Source organism: Anabrus simplex, chromosome 2 (assembly GCF_040414725.1).
Source record: "Anabrus simplex isolate iqAnaSimp1 chromosome 2, ASM4041472v1, whole genome shotgun sequence".
Lineage (NCBI taxonomy): Eukaryota > Metazoa > Arthropoda > Insecta > Orthoptera > Tettigoniidae > Anabrus > Anabrus simplex.
The window spans coordinates 1,106,318,074-1,106,340,032 of record NC_090266.1 but is presented as its reverse complement, the minus strand read 5'-3'; the positions used below and the strand labels follow the sequence as shown (position 1 = coordinate 1,106,340,032).

Below are 21,959 nucleotides of genomic sequence, written 5' to 3'. Positions count from 1 at the left end.
GATTTTGAAAATAGATTTATCATTAAAAGATGAATTTTGAGTAATGGCGGAAAACTACGAAGTATCGTCACACGCAGCCCTGGGTAAACCACTGTTCACGATTGGTAAGAAAAAAAAAAAAAAAGAAAGTCAGTTTGTGACTACTCACTTATTAAAAAACTTGGCTTACAAATACTGATGAGAATCTGGAACATTCCGCGGGTGCGGATGATGACTCGAACTTGAAGTTCCACGAAGAAACCACGCTGACGTCATAGGTGAAATCATGTTGAAGGTAGTTGGATCTTGTAGAATTTTCTGAAGATTTCTGCTGCTCGTGGAAATGATCTTAACACACGGAACATGCAAGTAGTATTTACAGATACTATGTTAATTTTAGGACGTCCAATGAGTGATCACAGTCCTTGTTGCAAAAAAAACACTATTTTAAACTGTCACTGAGAACGTCCAACACAGTGCAAACACATAATATTTCTCATTACCATCTCTAACCACAGTCTTTGAATCGTTGTCCTGACAGATAACACTGATTCTCTAATGTTGATAGAACTATCTTATTTTAGAAAAAGTTCTTAACTTTCACTAAGTTTATCACTGTAACACGTCAAGTCCTAATATGGCACATAAATAAAAAGACATAGTCCAAGGATGTGCATGTTAGAAAATAAGTTCTAGAGTAGTTAAAGTTACTGTACACGACAGTTTCTATTGGTAATTTAATATTGTGTACGATTTTTTAAGTCCACACGTCATGTTGTGAATGTCCAATATATAACTTCGAATTTCACTGATTTCGTACGTGTTATACTTTGAAATGTCTGTAAGTTATATCGTAGTCGCGGCACAATAAACTACTTACGGTGCGACGTCTTTTTTTTTTCAAGTACGATGGCGATTAACTAGCCCGTAATTTCGTCTCTGCGAAACACAACGAAAAGTACTGTCTTCGAGACTGCACGAACATACTACGTGAGGGCCAGTCTCCCCTCTCTCTTACTCATACACATACTGCACTGCTAGACTGGACTGCTTGCAATGAACTGAACTCAACTCAACACACAACTACCTGTTAGCCTTGACCCAGTGGCATATATAGCTGGCGCTGGGAGGGGTAGTTTCTCTCGGTCATGTGACCGTGAGTGCGTAATTTCTGTCGGATTTTAAATCATTGTAACTCAGCAACCATAGGATGGATTAATTTGGAATTTATAGAGGTTAATTTTCATGACGTCCGCTACCATTTAGCGTTTGTTCCATTAAAATTGGTACAGGCGTTGAAAACTTGCGAAAAGAAAGATATTTACGAGAAATATCTCTAGGGGAGGTGAGCTTTGAACGACAGGTGACGTCACTTGACTCCGCCTAGCGCACTCGTGGAGTCTGGTACATACTGGAACATTCTTTTGATAACTATGGACCAGGACCTAGGCTTTCCTGGTACATCTTCCCCTTGGTTGGACGAAAAGAAAATACGCAGGATTTTCTTTTCCAGGCTTGTCATCAAATACACATGCAAATTTTTGTAGAACATCATTTTTGGCCTCCTCCAATTTTACTTTAATTTCCGGATCTTCAACCACACTGGCTATAGACATTATATAATCTGGACCTATAATGGAGTTCTCATTGAATAGGGACTCTGCATCATCCCTGCTTTGGTCACCCTTTCTACATTCTGCTTCGGCTGGCGCAACCTCGCTTACAGCGGGCCCAATAATGTCACCACCGGCTTCTTCGAAACGGGCTCCATTCTCTTGAACTTTCAGGTCACTTCGTCCTACCAGCTGTAGTCCTACGGAACTATTCTTTAATCTTACGAGGTTGGCATCATAGTCAATGGTTCCTTTATATTTGATCATAAAATCTGATCCAAGTATTAAGTTGAAGTTAAGACGTGATACTACCAAAAATACGTGTTCGAATGACTGGCTGTTAATTTCAAATTCTAAAAATGCCTGGGATTTACACTTAACAATTTTATCAGGAACTATTCCTCTTACTTTGATCTGAGCTACAGGCAGTAACAAAACATTGTTCTGATTTTTAAGTGAGTCTACAGGCCTATCAGAAATTAAAGAAGCTTGCGCTCCAGAATCGATGAGCGTAATCACCTGTAGGTTGCCTGTGCGTGCTGTTATGACAGGTAATGAACGTGCAGTAATTGGCCTTGGTGTTTGTGCGTCTTCGAATAGTAATTCGGAATCGTCAATGTGCCAGTAATTGATAACAGCAGTACAATAGTTTGAAATCTCGTCCTCATCGTGTTCTGTAGTCAATCTCCCTATCGTGGGATCGGCGTTTTTTTTTTATAGCGCCTGTTGATTCAGGATCAGGTGGTTTTTGTTCTCTTGGCCCGTATTGACGTTGGTATTCCAGGGATGTGGCTCCAAGCTCATCAGGATTACGATTTCTCTCCCTGATGTATTCTCGTGTATCCTTCCATCTACTTTCGAGTTCTCGTTGTCCAGACTCACGATTTTCTTCAGGAGTGCTTTCATGCTGTCTCCATAAATTCCTAGGTTGGTAAGGGTGTCTATCCTGATCCTTCTGACGTCTAAAATTCCGGAATCTGGTTGGGTTGGTAGGGCTTAATCTGCCTTCTTCACGTGTCCTTGGTTCCTCCTCTCTCTCCGGCGGTTTTATTTCCGCAGAGTTCGTATTTATTTCTCGACTCCTGTTAGTTTTCGGACTAGATTGGGTATTAGCCGTATCTAACCTACGCAAAGTAGCATCGAAATGTTCCAATGTTTTAATGTTGGCAGCGACTAGTATCTCTTGAACATGAGGCGGAAGTTGAAGTGTCAGGATCTGAATGAGTTCGATATCTGGCAAAGGTGGATCTAAAAACTGTATCTTCTTTAATTGCATTAGGTAATAATCGGAATATCGGGAAGTATTGACTGAAGTATTGTATTTACTAGAGTAGAGTTGCGTTTTGACGAGGTGTTGTCTTTCTGAATCCCAAAAGCGTTTGAGAAGTGCCTTTTTAAAGTCGTCATAGTTTTTAAAGTTGCTCTTAAAAGCTATGAACCATGATAAGGCTCATCCTTCTAGGAGTTTGGATACTACTGTAAGTTTTCTATCGTCATCTACCCTATTCTCTTCCAGGTAATCGTCGACATTTAACAAAAATTCCCGAGCAGTATACTCGTCACGTCCTGAAAATTTAACTGGTTTGTCATCTAGTACTTTGATGAGGGTTGTTGTGCTATGTACTTCCTTCGAAGAACCAGGAATTGTGACGTCAGTCGTATGTCTTTTGAGTTTAATTTGATTCATTTCTTCAGACAAATTTTCAATTTTAGAATTAATTGAGGCGTCTAAAATTTTTATTTCATTTCTTAAGTCAGTTTTAATTACTTGTACGTCTTTACAGAAAGCAGCTATCTGGGTATGTGTGCTGTCTAGCTGTCCTGTAACACGCTTGTCAAGTTCTCCTTGCGTGCTCTTAACTAATCCTATCTCGCTGCGTAATTTGCCCACATCGTTCTTTAATGCATCTCGCAGGTTTTCCTGCACCTGAGCTAACTTTGCTTGAGCTTGTGAGATGTTACCATGGGATTCTTGAAATTCAGTTCGTAAGTCTTTGAGTTCGGTTGAAAATGCTTGAACAGAAGGAAGAACATTTCTAAGATCTTTGTCTAAAGACTTGACGACCTCTATCTTTATTTCTTCCTTGATGGACTCTTAAGTTTTCAACAAACTGATCCCGCATGTCTTTCAATGTGGCTGCGACTTGTGTACTAGAATCAATAAGTTTCTTTTCGAGGCGAGTTCCAGCTTCACGGAATCGTTGCTCGATAAGGGCACTGGATTCAGTGAGCCTTTTATTAATGACTTTATCGGCCTCTGCAAACTTAGTGTTCAAGGTCCTATCAATTTTAGAAGTTAAGTCTTCGATTTTGCTATTTGACTCAGTTAACTGCGGTTGTAGTTGTGACTGTAGTGCAGTTATTTGTGTGTTCATTTGAGCCTGTAATTGGTTATGGGACTCGACCATTTGTGTATTAGACTTATCGATCTTAGCATTCTGATCGTTAATGCTAAGCCTGAGAGCTTCGATTGCTGCAAGTAAGTTATCCATGTTTCCAGAATATTCGAACAAGTTCTTCGAATTCGTAATAGTTGCAGTCGAATCCTGTACTTAAATTGCAATTTATTATGACTTGAATCGAACCCTGAATATTGCGATGATGTCTATTATAACTGGCGTATCATCTATTATTATTGCACGGCTCCAAATCGAGCCCCTGGAGTTGCGGCGCCATCTATTATATATTCTATCCTCTGTAAAAGTTCGGGGCGTAAGGCATGAGAAGGATCTCAAGTAGTGGAAGTTGGTTTTTGGAGCCGGTACAGAGCAGGATAGATTCGCAGGGCTAATAATAGATGGTTATACCCTTTTTCAAACAATTTATTAATGATGTTAATCAATTCACCACCCTGCAATGTCGATATAGAATGCAAATAATTTGTAGAAATCAAAAGGGTTAACGTAAATCTTCTTGAATGCAATTTGTGAAAATAAATAAATCTCACAGATCCAATAGTCTTTTGCGAAAACATAAAGTGTCAGTTTTTCACCTAAAGTCTTTCTAAGTATTATGACATGACATGAACACACTTACAATTGAAAATAAGAATTTGAACTTCTGTTGAGAGTTTCTCAGTTTGTGAGCCTTGAAACATAGAACACTTGAAACTCCTAGAGTCTTTATTATGTGAAATAGATTTTGAAAATAGATTTATCATTAAAAGATGAATTTTGAGTAATGGTGGAAAACTACGAAGTATCGTCACACGCAGCACTGGGTAAACCACTGTTCACGATTGGTAAGAAAGAAAGAAAGAAAAAAAAAAGTCAGTTTGTGACTACTCACTTATTAAAAAACTTGGCTTACAAATACTGATGAGAATCTGGAACATTCCGCGGGTGCGGATGATGACTCGAACTTGAAGTTCCATGAAGAAACCACGCTGACGTCATAGATGAAATGATGTTGAAGGTAGTTGTATCTTGTAGAATTTTCTGAAGATTTCTGCTGCTCGTGGAAATGATCTTAACACACGGAACATGCAAGTAGTATTTACAGATACTATGTTAATTTTAGGACGTCCAATGAGTGATCACAGTCTTTGTTGCAAAAAAAACCACTATTTTAAACTGTCACTGAGAACGTCCAACACAGTGCAAACACATAATATTTCTCATTACCGTCTCTAACCACAGTCTTTGAATCGTTATCCTGACAGATAACACTGATTCTCTAATGTTGATAGAACTATCTTATTTTAGAAAAAGTTCTTAACTTTCACTAAGTTTATCACTGTAACACGTCAAGTCCTAATATGGCACATAAATAAAAAGACATACTCCAAGGATGTGCTATGTTAGAAAATAAGTTCTAGAGTAGTTAAAGTTACTGTACACGACAGTTTCTGTTGGTAATTTAATATTGTGTGCGATTAATTAAGTCCACACGTCATGTTGTGAATGTCCAATATATAACTTCGAATTTCACCGATTTCGTACGTGTTATACTTTGAAATGTCTGTAAGTTATATCGTAGTCGCGGCACAATAAACTACTTACGGTGCGACGTCTTTTTTCTTTCAAGTACGATGGCGATAAACTAGCCCGTAATTTCGCCTCTGCGAAACATGACGAAAGTACTGTCTTCGAGACTGCACGAACATACTATGTGAGGGCCAGTCTCCCCTCTCTCTTACTCATACACATACTGCACTGCTAGACTGGACTGCTTGCAATGAACTGAACTCAACTCAACACACAACTACCTGTTAGCCTTGACCCAGTGGCATATATAGCTGGCGCTGGGAGGGGTAGTTTCTCTCGGTCATGTGACTGTGAGTGCGTAATTTCTGTCGGATTTTAAATCATTGTAACTCAGCAACCATAGGATGGATTAATTTGGAATTTATAGAGGTTAATTTTCATGACGTCCGCTACCATTTAGCGTTTGTTCCATTAAAATTGGTACAGGCGTTGAAAACTTGCGAAAAGAAAGATATTTACGAGAAATATCTCTAGGGGAGGTGAGCTTTGAACGACAGGTGACGTCACTTGACTCCACCTAGCGCACTCGTGGAGTCTGGTACATACTGGAACATTCTTTTGATAACTATGGACCAGGACCTAGGCTTTCCTGGTACATCATGTATGTATGTATGTATGTATGTATGTATGTATGTATGTAAAAGTGGTAGTTGAAATTGATTTCGAAGATTTTCTAAAAAAAATTAAGGAACTATAGAAGCATTTTAAGTGAAAATATGTGCAGGTATGTGTTTCAATAACAGAGAGGTTCTTCTGTCTGTCGAAGCTACACTAGTGTCTAAAAGTTAAGCATAATCGCTAAACGAGGCCATACCGCCTGATAGGAATGTCCGACGGATTGCTGAACAAACGGAAGGTGAATCACACACCAAATGTCACACAACTTGTCCAAAGAACAGTGTCAGAAAGGTTCTGATAGCTAAAGTACACCTTTCACAACAACTAACAAAACTTGTCAGTGTCTTCTACAACAAAATATGCTGTTAATAGGGTGTATGGTTACCCCTAACGGCCACACATGTTTCGCAGCAAGGTGGCATGCTCTCTGTCAGATGGTCCAAGAGCTCTTGTGGCAGTTGATCCCATTCCTCCGAAAGGGCAATGCGGAGGTCTTGGAGGGTCCTTGGTGGAGGCTGACGGGATGCAATTCACCTCCCCAGTGCATCTCAGGCATGTTCTATATGATTCAGATCCGCAGACCTCACTGGCCAGTCCATGCGATGAATGTCTTCCCCAGCCAGAAATTCATCCAATAGAGCAGCGCGGTGCGGTCGGGCATTATCGTCCATTAAGAGGAAGTCTGGACTAACCGCACCTCTGAAGATTTGAACATGTGGTCTCAGTAGCTCATCCCTTTATCTCCGAGCCTTAACAGTGTTCCTCGGACCACTCGTGAAGATGTGCAGGTCCGTACGGCCATTCAACATGATGCCGCCCCACACCATGACGCCAACACCACCAAACTGGTCCCGTTCCACGATGTTCCTGTGGTTGTATCGGCTACCTGGTACTCTCCAGATTATTGTGCGACAGGAATGGTTTTGCAAACTGAAGCGGGATTGATCTGTGAAGAGCACATGCCTCCATTCATTCATGGTCGAGTTTTGATGTTGACGGCTCCACAGTAATTGGGCCCGTCTCTGTGCTGGAGTGAGCGGGACACACACCGCTGGACATCAGGCAAACAGCCCTGCTGTTCTTAGCCTCCGGTACACAATTTGCCAGGAAACGGCAACCCATAAGATGGCTGCAAGTTCCGCCGACAATTGTCTTGCAGGTGCACTCCGATTTCGTCGAGTGGTTAAGGCCAGATATTGGTCCTGCTGTGGGGTGGTTACCCTTGGTCGATCTGGCTCTGGCCTACGACTAACATCTCCTGTGTCTCGAAATCATCTCCAAAGCCTGGAAATGACACTTTGTGCCACATTTAAGGATACAGCGACTTCGGTCTGTGTCTGGGCTGCTTCCAGGCGGCTGAGTATTCTACCCTGCAAATGAGGTCCAAATGGCGTCGTTGTACCATTATGTTGTCATGTTCACCACGAGGCTACACTCCGCACACTATAACAGGGCAGACACGGCTGAGGGAATATGGGGCGCAGGCACTGGCTGTGTTTACCTTGCGGTTATGCCGCTAGTCAAAGCAGGGAACACTCCTTTCCTATACAGAGCGAACACATAAGGTTGGTAGGTGCATATGTCGTGCGATTTGTGGTCTATTTCCTGTTGTCCTACTTGCTTGTAACTTATGCTTAACTTTTGGACACTAATGTAATTCAGTATAACATAAATTTAGAAAATACATTAAAAAGAAAACATTTATCAGCAGATTATACTTGCCACTCTTTGCTGGACTAGTAAAGAGAGACGAAGCATAGTTGGAGTACTTAATGAATGAATGAATGAATGAATGAATGAATGAATGAATGAATTAGAAGGGTATAAACAGAATTTAAACATAAATATTTGTATGATTTCTTAATAATATTCATCAATTCATATTATGTATTTAAAAATTTGTGTATGATTTGATACATTCTGGTGATGTTCTTTCAAGAACGAAGCATGTCATTCTGTCTCTTTCAGGTATTTTCAAAATTTATGTTACACTGTTTTGACAGACTGGGGAACCTCGTAGTTGTAAATTATCTAAGTCGAACCTGAAAAAAAATGGCTTCCATTATGAAAACGAAAGAATAAATAAATAAATAAATAAATAAATACATAATTAATTGGTTAATTAGTTAAACATCTGTTACATCATTTGGTGATTATGTGTAATCAAGACTTGTAAATTTCTTCAATAAACTGACCCATTGTAATGATTTATTTGGTTAATTTATAAGGCATGCTATTTAATTTTCAAGAACATCCACATCAGATATCTGTTTTGTTATTCTTGAATGGTATAAAGGGGCTCTCTTTTTCTGTGGGATAATTAATATTACTGTGTGGCTTTTGCAGGTGAGGGACTTGACAGTCTCCAAGAATTAGAACTACAGCTCCAGTCAACTGACAGTACTGTAGCCAAGCAACAGCACAAGATCACTGATCTGCAAGCCCTCTGCCACACTCTGCAGCAGGTCAGACGTCTTTTTTTCTCTCTGAATGTGCCCCTTCAAAGTTATCTGACCTTTGGCTGCAGAGAAATTATGTCATCATTCTTGAAGACAATTTCTTGCATGCTTTTTCTTTAGCTTTTAATGGCATATATTTCTTTAGACTACTTCTCGTACATTGAAAAATACTGTAGTTGTATATGCTTGTTTAATTTCTGAATATCTGAACACAATTTGAATGAAACCTTGTCATTTGAAAGAATGGTCATACAAATTCAGCATATTTTGTTAATATAAGAGCTACTTTTTAATTGACGACCATTTGCCAATAAATTAAGAATTTTATTCCATTCCACATATCTTCCACATAATTTCCATGTTTATTCAAACATTTGTCATAGTGTAGACCAAAATAGTAGAAGTATTCTGGCTGCTGCAAGGAAAACCGTTTCTGGATTGTCGTGTTAACTTCATCATTGGTGTGCAACATGCTTGCTGCCGAGGAACTTCTTCAGATTCAGAAAGAGGTGGTAGTTGCTAGACTGTCTCTGTGGGGAGGGTGGTTGAACTGCTGCCAGTCAAAGGACTGTGCCAGCAGTAATCGTATGTAGCGAAGACATCTCACTGTCGATCAGCTTACAACATTGTAGGAAATTGTACACTTTTCGGATGTTGTGTTGTTTAAGTCGTCAGTCCATAGACTGGTTTGATGCAGCTCTCCATGCCACCCTATCCTGTGCTAACTTTTCATTTCTATGTAACTACTGCATCCTACATCTGCTCTAATCTGCTTGTCATATTCATACCTTGGTCTACCCCTACCGTTCTTACCACCTACACTTCCTTCAAAAACCAACTGCACAAGTCCTGGATGTCTTAAGATGTGTCCTATCATTCTATCTCTTCTTCTTGTCAAATTTAGCCAAATCGATCTCCTCTCACCAATTCGATTCAGTATCACTTCATTTGTGATTCGATCTATCCATCTCACCTTCAGCATTCTTCTGTAACACCACATTTCAGAAGCTTCTATTCTCTTTCTTTCTGAGCTAGTTATCGTCCATGTTTCACTTCCATGCAATGCCACGCTCCACACGAAAGTCTTCAAAAACATCTTTCTAATTCCTATATCAATGTGTGAAGTGAGCAAATTTCTTTTCTTAAGAAAGCTCTTCTTTGCTTGTGCTAGTCTGCATTTTATGTCCTCCTTATTTCTGCCATCGTTAGTTATTTGACTACCCAAGTAACAATATTCGTCAACTTCCTTTAAGACTTCATTTCCTTATCTAATATTTCCTGCATCACCTGCCTTCGTTCGACTGCACTCCATTACTTTTGTTTTGGACTTCTTTACTTTCATCCTGTACTCCTTACCCAAGACTTCGTCCATACCATTCAGCAGCTTCTCGAGATCTTCTGCATTCTCAGATAAAATAACATCATTGGCAAATCTCAAGGTTTTGATTTCCACTCCTTGGATTGTGATTCCCTTTCCAAATTCCTATTTGATTTCCTTTACTGCGTGTTCTATGTAAACATTGAAAAGGAGGGGGGACAAACTGCAGGCTTGCCTCACTCCTTTCTAGATTGCTGCTTCTTTTTCAAAGCCCTCGATTCTTATCACTGCAGACTGATTTTTATACAGATTGTAGGTAATTCTCCCTTCTCGGTATCTGATCCCAGTCACCTTCAGAATCGTAAATAGCTTGGTCCAATCAACATTATCGAATGCCTTTTCTAGATCTACGAATGCCATGTACGTGGGCTTGTCCTTGATTCGATCCTCTAAGATCAGACATAATGTCAGGTTTGCTTCACGTGTTCCTACATTTCTTCTGAAGCCAAATTGATCTTCTCCCAACTCAGCTTCAACTTGTTTCTCCATTCTTCTGTAAATAATATGTGTTAAAATTTTTCAGGCATGAGATACTAAACTAATGGTGCGGCAGTTTTCACACCTATCAGCACCGGCTTTCTTGGGAATAGGTATAACAACATCCTGCCGAAAATCGGATGAGACTTCTCCTGTCTCGTACACCTTTCATACTAAATGGAATAACCTTGCCATGCTGGTTTCTCCTAGGGCAGTCAGTAATTCAGAGGGAATGTCATCAATTCCAGGTGCCTTGTTCCTATTTAGGTTTCTCACAGCTCTGTCAAACTCTGACCTCAAAATTGGATCTCCCATTTCATTAGCATCAACAGCCTCTTCTTGTTCCAGAACCAAATTATCTACGTCTTTACCTTGATACAACTATTGGATATGTTCTTGCCATCTTTCTGCTTAGTCTTCTTTCCCTAAAAGTGGCTTTCCATCTGAGCTCTTAATATTCATACACCTAGATTTCCTTTCTCCAAAGGTTTTCTTGATTTTCCTGTATGCAGCATCTACCTTTCCCAGGACCATACAACCTTCAACATCCTTGCACTTCTCCTTCAGCCATTCTTCCTTAGCTACCTTGCACTTTCTGCCCACCTGATTCTTTAATCGCCTGTATTCTTTTCTGCCCTCTTCATTTCTAGCATTCTTGTATTTTCGTCGTTCATCAATCAGGTCTAGTACCTCGTGAGTTATCTACTGATTCTTAGTTGATCTTTTCTTCCTTCCTAACATCTCTTCAGCAGCCCTACTGACTTCATTTTTCATGACTATCCACTCTTCCTCTATTGTGTTTCCTTCAGCCTTTTCATTTAGCCCTTGTGCAACATGTACCTTGAAATAATCCCTTACACTCTTTTCTTTCAACTTGTCTAGATCCCATCTTTTTGCATTATTTCCTTTCCTCAATTTCTTCAACTTCAGATGGCATTTGTGGTCCACGTCTGTTCCTGGGAAAGTTTTGCAATCCAACACCTGGTTTCTGAATCTCTGCCTAATCATAATGAAGTCTATTTGATACCTTCCAGTGTCTCCAGGTCTCGTCCATGTATACAGCCGTCGTTTGTGGTGTTTGAACCAAGTATTGACAAAGACTAAATTATAATCAGTGCAGAATTCAACCAGCCGAGTTCCTCTTTTATTCCTTTGTCCCAATCCGAATTCTCCTACTGTATCACCTTCTCTTCCTCAGCCTACCACTGCATTCCAGTCTCCCATCACAATTAGATTCTCGTCACCTTTTACATATTGTATTACATCTTCTATCTCTTCATATATTCTTTTGATTTCCCGATCATCCGCTGAACTAGTAGGCATATAGACCTGCAGTATTGTGGTGGGCATTGATTTGGTGTCTATCTTGACGACAATAATTCTTTCACTATGCTGGTCGTAGTAGCTTACCCGCTGCCCTATTTTCTTATTCATTTTTAAATCAACTCCTTCATTTCCCTTGTTTGACTTTGTGTTGATAATTCCGTAGTCGTCTGCCCAAAAATCTTGTCCTTCCTGCCAACGTACTTCACTTATACCAACTACATCTAACTTTAGTCTATCCATCTCCCTTTTCAGATTCTCTAACCTATCACAACGATTCAAACTTCTAACATTCTATGCTCCGACTGGCAGAATGTCAGTATCCATCTTCCTGATGATCGCCCCCTCTCGTGTAGTCCCCACCCGGAGATCCGAACGGGGGACTAGTTTACCTCCAGAATATTTCACCCGGGAGAAAGCCATCATCAGTACATCATTGATGCAGAGAGAGCTGCATGTCCTCGGGAGTTAGTTACCGTTGTGGTTTCCCGTTGCTTTCAGCCGTGTAGCAGTATCAACATAGCTAAGCCATGTTGAGTATTATTACAAGGCCATATCAGTCAATCATCTAGACCAGGGATGGCGAACCTTTACCAACTAGTGTGCCATTTTAAGTCTGGTTTATTATTCTCAACTGTCTACTGTGCCACTTGTTATTTTACTTTGTAAAGGCTACAACCCCCACCCCCACCTTCCATCACAATTCCGAATTATGTTTCCTAACATGTTATTACATATATTGTACCCTTTTGCTGCCTGCCTTAAGGGTGCAATATATATTGTAAAATAATACATTTGATTGCATGTTCCGTGGTTGCATTTTTCCAATACCGCAAAAATATTTTTAAACAAGTATGTTTTAAGAATACCTAAGATTATTTGTAAAACAATATAATAATCACCCATTGTAACACACTTCGTAATTAAGTATTATTAATTATGGAAATCAGAAATACTAATATTGCTAAAGGACTTGAAGTAAAATCTCGTTCTCAACTTTATTGTGAAACTTGTTGCTGAATCTTAGTGGCCATGTCATTTGTGTTAGGTTCATAACTTGTTGTCTTCAATAACACACAAGAGGCAATTAGGTCTGAACCAAGACGGTTTCGAACTGTTGACTTCACATTGTACATTGTAGAAAATAGTTGCTCGCAGGCGTATGGATAAATAGCGCTGTAGCAAGTTTCTTCATGGTCCAAAACTTTTGTGGGAGGCTGTTCCACTGGTTAAGTACCTATTAAGTTCTCCGGCTTCTGGAGAAAGTATTCACCATAAACAGCACACTCGATTTAAAAAAATTCTTCATCAGGTTGTACGAATTTGTTCACCCATGTAGTGCTTTCTTGAAATTCAGTCAACATCATTTCTGAACTGTCAATATCCAACCACTTAAAAAAAGGACTGTAATATAATTCATTTTTGCAATATGAGGTTTTGAAATAAAGTACGATAATGTCTCCATATCTAGAAATTGGGGTATTCTCTTGACAACTATTAGTCTTAAACATTTCGAAACAATAAACATTTACACACTGAGAAAAATTACGTGCTGCTGACAACCACACACAAGCCAAACTTCACTAAATGACTGATGTGGGTGAGCGAATGGCTTGCCGGCCGCATCTGACATTTATCTCACTTGACTTGCAGGCTTATCAATGTTGCCTTAATGCACTTCCAAACAGAACTAGAACTTAGATTTTCGGTATTTATTTCTTAAACCTGAAACACTATGACTATAGACGCATGAGATATGTATAGTCAATAGCATAAAACGTATATAAACACGTTAATATGTGCATGTGGTGTGCCACCGAAATCGTGATTGCGTGTCACCTAGTGACACGCGTGGCATAGGTTCGCCATCCCTGATCTAGACTGTCGTCCTTGCAACTTCCGAAAGGCTGCTACCCCCCTTTCGATGAACCATTCCTTAGTCTGGTCTCTCAACAGATACCCATCCGATATGGTTGCACCTGCGCTCGGCTATCTGCTACATTGGGACACGCAAGCCTCCCCACCGCGGCAAGGTCACATGGTTCGCAGGGGAGGACTTTTCAGATAGAACTGTAATTTCCAGAGATATTTGGAAGTTTGTCAAAATGTAATAATTGCTAGTATCTCTGTTACGATTATTTGTGGGGCAAGAGTGCATAAAACATAAAAGATAGGAAATTATATTTTACACATTTATTATGTACAGTTTTTTGATACAGTTAATATTATCAGAGAGTTTTGACATTTACTGTCTTGGTCCCCTTAATATTGCTATGTCATTGTACAAAGCATGTTTTTTTTTAAGTAAAGACCGTTTTGTTGTAGACACTAGTAGTTCGCGCACATACAGCAACGAGCGCATGCATCGTGTAACGGCATGTCTCGGGAACAACTTTGCTCAGTTTCAGCTCTGTAGCTAACCTGTACGGTTCTGTTCTGTGCTTTCAAAATGTTTAAGACTATCAACCTGCCCACTGCATGTGAGGTTCGGTCAGTGATACGGTTTTTTGTCAGCAAAGAACCTGTCTGCTGCAGAAATTCATTGACAGATTTGCGAAGTGTACGGTGATAATGTTATGAGTGAAAGCAAAGTGCGTAAGTGGGTACAACAGTTCAAAGATGGCCGTGACAATGTACATGATGAGGACCGCTCCGGTCGCCCTTCTTTGATTACAGACGAATTGGTGGCTTCAGTTGAAGCGAAGATTCGTGAGAACAGGCGCTTCACAATAACAGGTCTCTCAAACGCATATCCTGACGTGTCAAGATCATTGCTTTACAACATTGTTTCTGAACACCTAAAGTTTAGGAAACTGTGCTCCCGTTGGGTCCCGAAACTCCTAACAGAGGACTACAAAAACCAAAGATTTGAGTGTGCAATGAAGTTCTTGTACTCGTTATGACAAAGAAGGTGATGGCTTGTTGAGTCAGATCGTAACTGGAGACGAAACAAGGGTTTCGCATATCACGCCCGAATCGAAGCAACAGAGCATGGAATGGAGACATACACACTCGTCTATAAAGGTGAAGGCCAAACAGACTCTGTCCCAGCGCAAAATCATGGCGTCAGCGTTTTGGGATAGGCCTGGTGTTTTGTTGGTCGACTTCATGCAACGAGAAACCACTGTCAATGCAGAAGCATACTGTCAAACACTGAGAAAGCTATGCAGAGCAATTCAAAAGAAAAGACGCGGCATGCTGACAAAGGGTCCTTCTCCATGACAATGCAAGACCTCACACTGCAGGTCAGACCCGCAATTTTTTGGACAATTTTGGCTGGGAAGTTTTAGACCACCCACCCTACAGTCCTGATCTTGCGCTGAGCGATTACCATCTGTTCCTCCATCTCAAACATCACCTCAGTGGCAACCATTACAATGATGACGACGATGTGAAAACGGCAGTGAACTCTTGGTTATCGGAGCAGGCGGCAAGTGTCTATGAAGAGGGTATTTTAAAATTAGTTACGAGGTATGATAAGTGTTTGAACAAACTTGGCAACTATGTCGAAAAATAGAGTGAGGTATGTACTGTCTGAAAATAAATTTACTTTTTTGAAATAACCTTTCGTTGTGTACTTATTTTCAAATGGACCTTACTTAAAAAACACGCCTCGTATACTAATCACTCTCTGGATATTCCTTAACCTAATTACTGAGATTCAAGAAATTCTGTGGAGCCATTTTCCTCTGATGTTGAGACAGACAAAATTTGAACTGAACCATTTTTGACTTTTGTATACCTAATCAGAGATAAGTATGAAGTATGAGGCCAAAGTCTGAAGTGGAGAGACAAAATTATAACTTTATTCATATAGATTGCTTAAGTCTCCAGACTTGCAACCTGCTGTACTTGCTTTTATGTTATAAAGAGCAGCTCGGACCTTCCTGCTTCTGTAAATTTCTTATTTACTGAGGAAAAAAAAATTGTAATTGATATTAGTGAGGAACTACTTAAGTTTTGACAGTGTCACATTTACATACCTCCCAACCCTTCCGATTTACCCAGAAACTTCCCATTTTTTAACTGTTCTTGTGGTTTTCCGATTTAATTTTACTTCTTCCTATTTTTGAACAATATAACCTCCAGTATGGTCAAAACTCGGTCCCCTAGGATAATTTCTTATGTGCTTATGTAATTTATGCAACCTCATTTTCAAGCGTATTTATTTGATGCTTTATTTGGCATCGTGTATAGTGTTTAGCTCTCGCTGTAGTATTGTGTTTGCCGTTTGCCTTACAGCTGGGAATTCGGGACGGTAATCGTCGTACAAGCGAGAGAGGCCACCGACTCCGTTAATTAATCGGGACCAAAGAATGAGTTTGGTATTGTGTGGTTCGCGCGCTGTTTAACATCGTTCTGTGCATAGTTTCATTGGAGGTGTAGGCTACGTGTTTTTTTCTTGCGGTTCTTTGCTTTCCCCGCCTGTCGAAGTCGTAATAATGTACGAGACATATTGATCTGTTTTGTATGTGGTAGTTTCACGTATTTCAGTGCATTAATGTTCATTCTTACTTCATAATTTCATTGACTTGAATGTATTTCAGGTAGTTGTGTCGGTGACAGTTTCTGGTATTTTCTCTTCACGTTACGGCCACAAAACATAAATGTTATCTCCAAGTGTTCAGAGATACCTATAAATTTGAATTTCCATTGATTTTACAGTCTAATAAAGGAAATTATTATGCATTTTTTCGGTGTGTTGATGTGATATAAATATTATTATTCATAAGTGTGTGTCATAAATGAGAATGATTTGCTACAATTTCTTGTAACCATTTTTATGTTTTCTTAGTTTAAGATTTCAAATTTAATGGTCAAGTTGCATTGTAGCTGTAAATATTGATGCTGCGGCACAATGTACAGGATGAAATCCAAGAATTAAAAAAATCTTCCTATTTTTTTATTTCTAAAAGTTGGCAGCTAATTGGAAATTACTATCAATGACAAAGAAATCAGAATAATGTAATACTGTATCATCAGAGAAATGTGGGGAAGGTGAAGAAGGAGAAGAGCACTAGGTAATCTAGAGTCCATCACTTCATTAAGTTGGTATAAATTAATAATTACAACATATTTTCTGGAAAGATTTGTGTAGTGTGTAAAGTTATATATTCATTAATTTTTATAACTCACTGTTTCAGTATCTTTTGTGTTTTGAATTGAAGATAACTCCATAATAAGAAAAGAATATGAATGCATCTGCCAGTATATCAGTACACCAAATAATGAGTTCCTTATTTAACAATACAAAAGAATTTAATTGCTATTGCCATATGAAAGGCTTCAAGTACTTGCAAAGTGAACTGATGCAGGATGCAGGATTGGATCTGGAGATCAGTAAATGGAAACAAGGACATGCAATTTACCAGAGTGTGAGGAAATTGATCTGGAAGAAGGGAGTACCAAGGAAATGAAAAGAGGTAATGGCACTGATGAAATAAGGATGTTGGAAAGGAAATTGAAGACAGGATGGAGAAAAATAAATTGAGATCATATGTATATTTTAAGAGGATGGAAGGTGGTTGAACTGAATCAAGAACAGCACAATAAGAAGGATTGGAACACAGTTGAAGAGCAGCATTCTGACCCTGCTGGAGCAGATTGCCTCATGTAGCACATTTTATAGTGGTTACAAGAAACACATCTCATTCATAAGCAGGTACCAATGGCCGATGACCTAAACGTTAGGCCCCTTTAAACAACAAGCAGTTACCCTTCTTACCTCAGCATAATCAGCTTGTTTGATTTGAATATTAATGTGTCTTCTTTATCAATGAAAACATGTCTAGTAAGGTTAGTGGCCAAGTGCATCGCCCTTGTTTAAGATTCGGCTAACCAGTGTGTAAGTAAACATGTTTTAATTTAAAGTCTGGTTCCAAGGAATTGTGGAACACCATTCATAATCAAATGACTACTTAAGCACGTTTAGTAGTTGGCAGGAGAATTAAACACTACTCTGAAATTTTGCTTGCAAACAGAGAATCATGAACGTGCTATGGTAATTTCATGTTTTCTTTGTTAGTTGGAAGAATATTCAATTCTTCAGTGCTGAAATTACTTATTAGCAACATGAAAGAACAAAAGAGAAAATGGTTGTCTGATTTCTTCAATTTTGAAACTGATTGCAACAGAATTAGTTATCAGACACAAAGACATCATTTAAAATAAAAAGACAGATGGAGTCAGCAAAAAGCAAAAAGAAAAAACATGGAATAAAATCGCAAATTGTTAGCACAAACAGGTGATTTCTCTGCTTTGGGAATTTTAAGTTATTTTGTATCAGTTTCATAACAAATGAAACTGTTTGTTTAGTTAAAATCTTTCCACAAATTTTCTATGACTAAGTTCTTCAAAAGTTCCACTATTATACCTTTGCGCACATTTCCATTCTGCTCCAGTTGATATTCCAGATACAGCTGTCCATCTTCAAATCCAGTAGCCATTTTACGTTCACTGAATCACTGTTTATGTTTGGTAACTGCTCAGAATTGAATGTTTAGCTTTAACTGACTATAATCTGGGATTTAAATAATAACAATCAGGAATGATGCTCCACAGCTAAACAGGCGTCGTGCACTTTACCATAGGTAATGTTCACAAACTACAATGGTTTGAAGCATTTAAATATAGAGTCTTGTTTGAAGAGAAGTGGTTTGAGTATCTTCTGTCTCTGCAAGGTGCAGTAATAAACTCTACAATATGAATGTGGGTTCATCTTGTGAAACCAACAGTAAGCTACAGTCCACAGTACGAAGAAAGGGTTGTATATGGCCCAGATTCAAGGGCAGAAAATTGTCCCTACTGGTTCAGTAAAATTCCTGAAAAAGTTGCATTTTTTTTTTACATTTACTGATTAGTTTTTTTTTTTTTTTTTTTTTTTTAATACAATTTGCTTAACGTTGCACCCAGACCTTATGGCGACGATGGGATAGGAAAGGCCTAGGAGTTGGAGGGAAGCGGCCATGGCCTTAATTAAGGTACAGACCCAGCATTTGCCTGGTGTGAAAATGGGAAACCACAGAAAACCATCTTCAGGCTGCTGACAGTGGGATTCGAACCCACTATCTCCCGGACGCAAGCTCACAATTCCTTTAGTTTTGCCAATTGCCACCTTTTCAATACAATAAAAATATATTACAAACTTACATATTTATTATCATCTTTACATGGTACATGTTTCGCTCCTTTTCGTGAGCATCATCAGCCAAACTATCATTAATCTAAGATTGTGTAAGATCATAAAACAATTCTTTTGGTTCATGATTACTCCTATAAAACTAATTGACAATCTTACAACATTTTAAAAGTCACACAGCAATAAAATTATGTCTTAAGTTAACACTTTTTGTCTAAAATCTTCTTCAGTCCAAACATTTTATCGCTGAAACTCATCCGGTGAACATCTTTTAAAATTGTTTAAAAATAAGAATAAAATAAAAAAAACTTTGAAATCTGGCTAGTTGTGTTGATTCCCGTTGCTTAACTTGTATAATTGTCATTAAAACTTCATAACAGTATTGAATATTTTCTGCAGTTGATAATTGTCATTATGGTCGATAGACTTGTTCTCGTTGCTGGAGTAACATTTATAAAATGTATTGGTATTAATTTATATTATCAGTGGGGTAAAATTGTTCGTGAACAAACTTGTTGATGAAACACTTTTTGATGTGATATTGGATTTAAAATGTTCTCGAACGTTCCATAATGGCTCGTTGGTGTATCTGTAATGAAAGATAAAAATTATATGTTTATGGTTTTGATTGTATTTCTGTATAACATCTTATTGGAAGAATTGTCACTTACTTTCCTGTCTGCTGCGTAATTGTTTGGTGTTACTCCTAGCCTCTTGAGAACTACTTGTTATCCTGTTTGCACTTCTTGTGTTGTGTGAGTGAGTGTGGATGAGTTTGCGTTTTGGCAGGGAGGGGGAAGGGGAAATTATAGTTGAATCAATTTTATTTTAACATTGCAAACAATTTTTAGCCAAATTTTCAAATTGTAAAAACTGTGTTTTGGACGTCAATGTGTTTTAGAATTAAGAGTTAATCCATTTTAACATTGCAAATCATATTGTCATAATTTTTAATGTGTATATTATTCTTGTTTTAAATATTGTTATCACTAAAATTAGATTTACATTCAGTGTAATGAAATTTGTAACAACAACCGAAATATGACAAACCTTGAGGCAATTGTATAGGCTGATGATGCTTGTGAATAAAAGCGAAACATGTCCTGGTAAATTAGTGTTGTAACATTACAACTTAGCAACACAGACTGTAATTTGTATTGAAAAGGTGGATCAAAATAACCAACAAATTGTTAGTATATCATAGCATAGTTCAATACGGGTCTAATAATGAGATTAGTTACATGTAATATAATTACGAGGCCGCCTATTTCCAATAGTAGGATATGGTTCTGTTGCCTTTTTGATAATATTGGGGTTAGGTGTGGTTTTATGAGGATAGTTATCCCCCCCAGAAGGTCTACCTTTTTCTCCCTGTCTAGCTGTAAGATGAAAACCATGGAAGTCTGGGTGTTGCCAGTCGTCAGTGACGAATGTTTCCAATAAAATTGCTATATCGTACCCTAATAGAAAGTTTTCCGGGCTCATATTCATTGCACCTTTTAGCCCTTCTATATTCCACATCATGATTCTTAGTCTTCTTGAAGCGTCTTTTGAGTTTTGGTTCCTTCTTTCAACTATTTTCTTTTCCGAATTATTCGGAGGAGCGTCCATTATCTCGTATGGGGCGAAAGGATCGAAATCGAAATCGTCTGATAGTAATCCCTTTCGGCCAGAATTCCTCTTCATATACCCTGTCCATTAGGCCAAATGGAATCCCCACTTTGAAAGCTTTCGTGTCGTAATTGGTTACTATTTCTTCACACGTAACGTCGTTTTTGATTCCTCTGTTTTCTAGGTATTTCTTTATGACATCGGAGGTTGTGTGCGGGCTCAAATGCCCCATAAAGAGCCAAGCTTTCTTCTTTGCCCCTTGCAATTCTTCAACTCTTGGACTTGTGCTTATCATTGCGTATTGCTGTCTAGTTTGCTTTCTACCTGATTTGCTGGCAACTTGCTCCGGAAAATTGGCATATTCCAGGTCTGGGGTTTTTACCTGCACCAACTCATATTCCTTTCTCGGCGGTGTTGCTGCTTGTGCTTCGTTAGGACGGCGGATTTGCGTATTACTCCTTTGTGGAGGTGTTGATCTAGGCTTCCGTGTCATCTGAGTATTATACTCGTCTATCCCGTTGTTGTCTGAGGTTTTGTTCACAAGACTATCTTCGTCCATTTTCTGCATTCTTCTTTTCCCACCATTCTTCCACGTGTTATCGCGATCGCCATTCCCTTTCTCTCCATTCGTGCTCACTTTGGCTGCTGTTACGAACGAGTTCATTATTATCTGTTCCGCTGGCGAGATGTCATTTATTTCTTTTGCATTATTTGCATTGTTGTGTCCGTTGTCCTCCTGGCCGTTGTTGTTCATATCCTCCATCTGGTGGTGCACCACTTTATGCTCTGGCATGGTTTGTTGCATTGTCTCCTTCTCCACTTAGTTGTGCCTTGTAACTGCAGTTGTGACTCTTCCATGGTTGATTTGGGTGTTGGTTCCACTTCCTTCCCTTCCCTTTTTGGTTACTTCTAGTTCATTTGGTTCTTTTTGGTATAGGTGGTTTTGTCAATAATCTGCTGATTTTTGTCATGTATTCTTTTGCTTCGGTTTTGTGAAAGAAAATTATGGTGAGCCTATATGAGAGACAAATGTTCCCTCTGTTAAAACAATCTTTCAGACAAACTTATCACCAACACTCTTCAAGAATTGAAACCCTTCCATGTTCCTGCATTCGTGTTTATTATTATTTTTTTTGTTTCCTTGTGGTCTGAAACATTGTTTGTCATAAGGAACGAAAAGCACCCTATTGCCAAATTGTTTACAGTGCACTCATTATTTTATTTATCTATTTATTATGCCTTTATAGATGGCGAAGTTTGTGCACTTGGCTCACTCTTACACTTATCTTACACTTAACCACTGTATTGATACATCAAAGGTAGCTGAGCTTAAGAGTATATATATCTCTAAAACTGACAGGCAGAGAATTCCAAAGT

General features: G+C 38.8%; 1 protein-coding gene across 1 annotated transcript in view; it reads left to right on the top strand.

Moving 5' to 3' along the window:
• corn (cornetto) overlaps positions 1 to 21,959 on the top strand; it is a 552,907-nt gene that overhangs the window by 383,145 nt on the left and 147,803 nt on the right. The window contains exon 5 of the mRNA XM_067142064.2: positions 8,543 to 8,661. Coding sequence (XP_066998165.2) covers positions 8,543 to 8,661 — 119 coding nt within the window. The remainder of the gene's footprint in view (positions 1 to 8,542; positions 8,662 to 21,959) is intronic.